The following is a 7547-nucleotide window of genomic DNA, read 5'->3' on the forward strand; positions in this document are numbered from 1 at the left end:
GGGCGCGCTGGGAGGGCGGCGCGGGAGCTGAGAGGGAGGCCCGGGCGCGCTGGGAGGGCAGTGAGCTGAGTTGGAGCCATGCTGACTGGGTTGTTTTCACCTCGCTGCTGCCTGCAGGCTACCGGTCAGTGCCCCTGAAGAACAGCTACACTGAGGACCTGGAGCTCTCCTCCCTGCTCATCCACATCGAAATCATCAACGCCAAGGTGAGCGGCCCGTGACGCGACTCACCCCACCAGGAGCTGGCTGCCCCCAGCATCAGCTGGTGCCTTTAAGTCACTCGCCTCCTTTGGTCTTTAGCCAGCTCCCTAAACTCCCTTTTCACCCAGCCCCCAGCTCTGACTCCGAACAGCGCTGCAGAGCCAGCTCGCCCCGGGCCCAATGCCTCGCCCCGCAGAGCTGCCAGCCCAGAAGGAAGGGACTGGCTAGGAGAACTGAAGGTAGTGATGTCTACACCATAGGGACCCTTCCCCTGCTGACAGGCCTTGGGAGCTCAGGGCACTGCTGGGCATCTGAGCAGCCCACGCCAGCTGACTGAAGACGAAGCTTAAACACCCAGGGCAGGGACAGCCTATAGCATTCAGCAGGGACGCCTCATCTTTCCTACAGAGGTGTGGCCCATGGAGACCACAAGTCCCAGCATGCAATGCAGCTTCCGGCTCAGCTCCCCTAAGAACTCTCCATGCTGGGATCTGTAGTCTTCACAGGCTGCACTGCTCTCACGATGTGAGTGTGGTGGGTGCCAGCTGAACATGGCTGCTGGTGAGGTGCCCACAGGGCCTGTAGCTGGACAACGGAGGGGTGCCCTGAGCGAGGGCCTAGGCCAGGGGTTCTCAAACTTCATTGCACCGCGACCCCCTTCTGACAACAAAAATTACTACACGACCCCAGGAGGGGGGACCGAAGCCTGAGCCCAGCTGAACCCCCATGCTGTGGGCAGCGGGAAGCCAAAGACCAAACCTCACTGCCCTGGGTGGGACGAAAGCCGAAGCCCAAGGGCTTCAGCCCTAGGAAGGGGCCTGTAACCTGAGCCCCACCACCCAGGGCTGAAGCCCTCTGGCTTTGGCTTTTGCCCTGGGCAGTGGGGCTCGGACTTCGGCACCGGGCCCTAGCAAATCTAAGCCAGCCCAGGCAACCCCATTAAAATGGGGTCGCGACCCACAGTTTGAGAACCGCCGGCCTAGGCACTAAGGAGCACCCACACTTCACTAGTTGGATATACCCCTTGTGGCTTGGTACTGCTCACTCACCAGCTGCAGAGGGCGCTGCGGAGCAATGTGAGGCACTTTCACTCCCACCTGGGAGCTGAGCCATCTGCATTCCTCACTGCTGCCAGGCAGTTGGGCTCAGCTGTCCTGGGCAGCTGGAAGGTCCCCAGGGGAGAGTGTCACATAGTGGTTAGAGGAGCTGGGTTCTGCTTGCTGCTTGGCCACTCACTTACTGTGTGGCCTTGGACAAGGCCCTTCCCCTCTCTGCCTCAGTTCTCCCATCTGTGAAATGGGGAGAATGGTTCAAATGCTGTCCTGGCTCACAGGGTGGGCTGTGAGGGTTAATTAAAGCATTGGGTTAATTGACTGGGAAGGGGTCTGCATGTCACTAAATGATGGGGCAGTTTGGGACGTGGATCCCTATTAGAAACTATGCTGAGGCTGGCAAACTCATGCCACTTGTGATCGAAAGTGATTCTGAAGCCAGCTGTCTAGCTCCGGAGGGCTAGTGGACTCCTGGCTCCTGGGCTACCCAGAGCCGCAGCCTCTCTTTGCCTCACGAGACTGTGTTTCTCAAGGTGGGGCAGGGAGGGCAGGCCGGTTTCTCAGCTCCCGACGTGCCTCTCTCTGTGCGTCTCCTTGTTGCAGGAAGAAGACGAGGAGAACCTGTACTCCTCCATCCAGCAGCTGCGTGACCGAGCCAGCGAGCTCTCCAACCGGGTCTCGAGCTTTGAACACAGCAACAACTGTGACTTGCGCCACCAGCAGTGGCTGGACGAACTGCGGGCAGCCAAGGAGCGGCTGATGGAGCTGACCGAAGTGCGCAACAGGAAGTGAGTCCCGACCCCACGTAGATAAACCCCCCCCCCCCCCGGGGCGCTGGGATAGAACCCAGCTACTTCAGCATCAAAAACACAGGCTGCTGCCCCCGCAGCTAAAGGAGCGCTCCCTTAGCGATAGTAATAGTAGGTCCTTTATCCACTCTGTAGACCAGCCACTGGAGGGCAATGTGATTACACATGCACTCCTCCCTCTGCTAAAACAAGCATAACTGTCCTCCCATGCAGTGACAAATCCCAATCCCTTAGGGAGCAGCTGTGAAGCCTGCAGACATCTGCTGTCTGCTCCCAGGGGGCCATGGCTAACTGTCCAAAGCCATGTTACACATTCTTTCCCCCTCCAGGCTGATGGAGAAAAAGAAGAGAGATCGACAGATGGCCAACAAGCACAACTGAGCCAGCCGCGGGGCTCTCCCAGCTGGGGCCCTCTGCTGGGGAGCCTGGAATTTCTTGCCCACAGGAGATCTGGCTGCTGCTACCAGCCATCCCCCCAACATCCACCTTTCCAGCTATAACCCTGCATCAGTCAGCTGCCCTGGGGGGAAGAGACATTGGCTGCTAGAACTGCAGCACTTGCAGGACCTGGAGAGAACTAGAGGTGGTTCTGAAGATGGGAGCGCAGAGCTGTGGTAGCACCTTTCCTGTTGTCATAATCGAGATGGAAAAGGGGTTACGTGCCAGGACGCGCAATGCCTCTCAAGAGGATTCGAGCAGCTACCCGGGGCAGGGGTTCCCATCAGCTGCCTTATCCCCAGTCAGTCTGATCTGCTTCAACATCTGTTTAAAAAAAAAAAAATTCACCACCATGAGACTTCCGAAAGTGGGGGAGGGGAGAGGGACATCTCAGGAGCTGTAGGTTCAAATCCTTCCGTAGGTCACCAGTCTGTGTGTGTTTGCGGTGGGGTCCCTAGATGACATTTCTCTGCACTACAAAACCACCGCACGCCCAGGGGCCCTGGGAGGGCCAAGGGGAGCAGGGGTGACTGCAGAGCAGGATTGAGGGGCATCGGCCGAGCTGTACGTGGCCCGGGGGGCTGCAGGTTATAATGGAGGGGCATCGGCAGAGTGGTGTGTGGAGCCCCTGGGGTTGGATAGCAGGAGGGTGTGTGCTCTGCCTGGCTGTCGCCCCTCACAAGGGTTAGAGGAAACCCTGCCCCCTATTTATTTATTTATTGGGAGGCTGGTGCTTGAGCCCTTGCTCCGCGGCCCTTTAGAGTTGGGGTGACACTTGCTGATGTGTTGCAGCTCCCCCTGAGCCTGCAGGCCCTGGGGAGTGGCTGTGCCCCCCAGGCTCCTGCTCTGCAACGAGAGAAACGGCTCTGAATTGCCCTGCAGACATTTCTAAGGGGCAGCCAAAGGCTACTACCAGTCAACCGGACATGCTGGGGGGCAGAGGCCCCAGTGCATCACTGGGAGCCTCAGGCTGAACGGCCAAGAGTGGGAGCCACACAGCTGTGGGGGGCTTCCCAGCCCTGCACCAGTAAGACAGGCCCATTCCCATTCCCCCTTGCTGGAGTTCATAGTGTTCAGAGGGAATCATTCCCTCCTCCTGGAGCAGATCAGAGCTGGCGAGTGGAGCTCCTGGCTCTGCCTTGCCTTGTGCAGCTGAGGTCGGGGTGTTCTTGGCATTGCCACTGAAAGGGCTTTTCACCTGTGCGTTACACGCTGCCTATCACCTCGTTAGCTCGAAGGATGCAGGGAACCGGGATGAGGAATCGGTGGACTGAGAACCAGCTGCACTCTGCACGTAGCTAGGGCTCTCCATCGCCCCAGTGCCGGACAGCTCCACAGCCCCCGGCAGGGAGGCGAGTCAGGATCGTTCGCCCCACCGGACCAACCAAGAAACCGAGGCACAGAGAAGGGAAGGGGGCATGCAACAAGCGAGTGGCTTCAGACCCAGGCGTTCGACCGATTGTGCTGCCGCCCTGCACGTTTGAGTTGGCCTGAGAAAGGACTATCAGCGGGCGCCACAGACAGGAGCCCGGCTCACTCAGACCCACTTCTGAGCCCCTGCCCAGGGCAGGAACACAGGCTGCCCCGCCCTTCGGGTGTCACATACTAACAGCTGGGATCTCCAGCGGGTGCTAGTATGGATGAGACACTCGCTGAGCCAGTGCTGAGGTTTCCAGGCCATTTAGCGGCACAGGGAAGATTTAGACCCAGGAACTGTGCTGGGATCTCGAGAAATAGCTGAGATTTCTTTTTTCAATGTGTGTATAAACTGCGGGGAGGGGTCTGTGACCGGCCTCAGTATCAGGGCATGTGGAAATGATGCACTGTCCCCTTAGAGACCTCACAGAATGAGGGAGTGGGGTCAGGCCTGGGCAGAGCTCCACCTGCACGCTGCAGGGACGGGGGACAGTCGCCTTTCAGCGCGGATGTAAAACCAAGGCCCTGACCACCCGCAGTCAGTAAGTGCCCTGGGCATGTTCCTTTGTTGTTGTTATTACGAATCCCATCTGTGGGGCCGTAAATAGAGGGCGGAAGAGGAGGGTTGACCTGACACCAACCCCCTTCCTCACAGGGCTGACAATCTAAACTCAGGTGACAGACCATAAACAGGACCCAGTCACTGGAGCTTGCAGGCCACATCTGGGGAAGGTGGAGGCAAAGGGAGCTCGGCCTATGATCGTGGGGAGGTTGTTCCAAGCATGTGGCGCAGGATGGAAGAAAGTAGGAGATGGGGGTGAACAAGGGCAGGAGGAGGGTAGGCACGAAACTCCAGCTCAGGTAACGACATTCTGCCAATCTAGCATGCCCAGTGCAGTTACAGTCAGAGAGTTTATCCTTGCTCGCCCTTCTTTAAACACTGTTGTGTGGTGTTGCTGTGTGCTGTTAAACAGCTGCCACATCCCACCCCAGAGCTGGCTGCATATCAGGGATCACTCTATAGAGCACTTTGGGATCCTTCAGGATGAAATGTGCTATATTATTATTATTGTTATTTTATTTGTATGACAATAGCTGATAGCAGGGCTGCATTGTGCTAGGTGCTGCACAAACACATAGTTACAGGCAGTCCCTACCCCTAAGAACTTACTAAAGAGACACAGCAGGCAAAAGGTGGGAGGGGACACTGAGGCACAAAGTGGTGAAGTGACTTGCCCAAGATCACCCAGCAGGTCAGTGGCGGAGCTGACCATAGACGCCAGTCTCCTGAGTCCCTCCCGCTGGTGGTGCAGTCCACTTTGCCATACTGCTACAGAAGGGAGCTGGGAAGAAACCAAACGCCCGGCTGAGATTCCCCTGCCCTCCCAGCTGCTGCAGATCCCTGCCATTTCATCGCTCCTACATAAATCCCTTCTTTTTAAAAACAGTTCCTCTGATCTGAGAGCAGTGAAGGGGCAAGTGAAACCCCTGCCGAGGAATCCCAGACAGAGCTCAGCCTTCCAGAGCCCCAGTGGGATAAATAAAAGGAGGAGAGCAGGAAACCACTTTGGATTCATGCCTGTGTTGTGAGGGGTTGTCCAATCTCTCAGCTCCAAAAATCAGCATCTCAGGTCCACCCAGCTCTGGGATTGTTGTGAATGTAACATAATAAAGGGTGGGGGGCAGGAAAATGCCTGAGGTGCCTCAGTGGGCCAGATGCAGCCTGGGTGTAAGCATTGAAGCCAATGGAGTTGTGCCCACCTAACCATGGCTGAATCTGACTCAATATTTGTTTTGGACCCATGTGGATGAGGAGGGGGGAAGCCGGATTCTGGTTTCCCTCCCCTGTTATATAGGAGGTGCACAGTTGTACATCAGCCCCTGGAAAGTGCTAGGAGACGCTGGCACCGGGGCAGGTACTGACGTTTCCAAGAGTGGCTAATAAAAGAAGCACAAGGGAGCCAGCAGCCGGAAGACTGGTCTTTGCAGCAGCTTCAGGCAGGCCTCGGGTCAGGATGTTATTGTAGGTCTCATGCAGGAGGATAGGGTGTCTCTATGGGGGATCAGGCGTCCTGCTGGTGTCACTGCAGGGAGATCTGTGAATTCTTTGTATGAAAATAAATCTATTTAGCCAATATTTATACACACAGGTGTTGGTCTTGTTTTCTGTCGGTGCATTCCCCACTCACCCCAGAGACCTCTACAGTCTCTGTCCGCTAGCTCTCAATTCTGGATTCAAAGCAGGACATTGGCCAAATGCAGCCCATCATTTCCCTCATCTGTAAGGAAAAGGGGCAGCTCCAGGAGCCAACAAATTGCAGTGCTCCAGGTTAAAATCCCATCCCAGCAGACGGGTTGCTCAGACCGAGAGAAAGGTGTCCTGGCTCTGTTCCTGGCCCCTGTGGGGATTCAATTAACATGCTGCTTACTCTCCTCTTCTACGTTATTAATGAAACTGCACCAGTCCCACTAGGCACAACCCCTGACCCTGAAGAGAAGTGGAGACAGGAAAGAAATAGAGATAAAGGATAGAGAAAAGGACTATAGTGAACACAGACACTGAGAAAGATTCACTCCTCAGACCCCATCCCATCCTCGTACATCATTTTCCATGGGTGCCCCGTGCTCTCCCCATTCGTCTAAAAACCCTGGGGAAAACATTGCAGTGATGGTCAGCTCCTCACCCAGCCCCTGGCTCCCTGGCCTGGGTTTGAGTGTGCTTAGGCTGCTCATGTGTCCCTGCAAACCAGGAATGACTCTGTTTGCAGGGCCTCTCGCTGTGTGTCCATGCTGGGGTTTGCACATTTTGTTCCATAAACCTCAGCAGACTGGCCACCCGAAGGAGCCCCCGTGTGGCTGAGCCAGTGGCATGGGCAGCGGGCTGACTGAGTGCACACACACACACACGGGGCCAGCCCTGAGCAGCAAGCGGGCTGGGGACGGAGCAAGTGAGTGTGATGGAGAACAGACACGCCAGAGAGGCCGAGAGTGAGAGAAGAAGGAGGAAAGGGGGAGAAACGATTCGTGCCAGACCAGGGAGAGAGCAAGGTAAAGGAAAAAGAAAAGACAATATGAGAGCGGGATTCCTTGTTCCTCCCCCCAGCCCAGCTGCCATCCCGTGCCCTCCTCCCTGACCCCCACCAAAGCCAACCCCTCCCTCCACCAAGACAAGTGTCCCAGCTGGGATCCCCAGGGCAGGGAAGCACCATGCACAACCCTCTATTCCCCGTCCCTTCGCAGCCAGACACCCACCAGGCCCGGGCAGCATGTGCACCCGCCACCCAGGGGCAGGAATCCCACCCGTGGGGTGCCTCAGACGCAGGTGGCACCTTGCTGCTGGGGGAGGGCCATGGCCCAGCAGCGGAGGGGTGCTCACACCAAGCCCCACCCCATTCCCACCCAGGAAGCCTGGTGGGGACTCCCCCTCAGGAGCAGCAGTGGAGGGGCTATGATACACAGCAAGTCCCTCCGCCAGAGGCGGGGTCAGCTTGCCCTGTCCCATGTCCTCTCTCCCGCCTCTCATAGGACAGCCGCGTTCGCAACGTCCCTCCCCCTCATCCCGATTGGGCTGTTCGGGTCTGCGCCCGGCCCGAGAGGGGGCGCTGTGCGGGGAGAGAGCGGCCGCCGCTCT

The 7547-nt window shown here is 57.3% G+C and overlaps 1 protein-coding gene across 1 annotated transcript in view; it reads left to right on the forward strand.

Annotated features, from left to right (window-relative positions):
- LOC112119748 (1-phosphatidylinositol 4,5-bisphosphate phosphodiesterase gamma-1-like) overlaps window positions 1-4936 on the forward strand; it is a 75482-nt gene extending 70546 nt beyond the window's left edge. The window contains exons 30-32 of the mRNA XM_026646937.2: window positions 118-206; window positions 1857-2041; window positions 2392-4936. Of these exons, the coding sequence (XP_026502722.1) occupies window positions 118-206; window positions 1857-2041; window positions 2392-2443 (326 nt within the window). The 3' untranslated portion in view covers window positions 2444-4936. The remainder of the gene's footprint in view (window positions 1-117; window positions 207-1856; window positions 2042-2391) is intronic.
- Window positions 4937-7547: the final 2611 nt, after the last annotated feature.

The sequence above is a fragment of the Terrapene carolina genome, unplaced genomic scaffold, assembly GCF_002925995.2.
Source record: "Terrapene carolina triunguis isolate 2854851 unplaced genomic scaffold, T_m_triunguis-2.0 Scaffold58, whole genome shotgun sequence".
NCBI lineage: Eukaryota > Metazoa > Chordata > Testudines > Emydidae > Terrapene > Terrapene triunguis.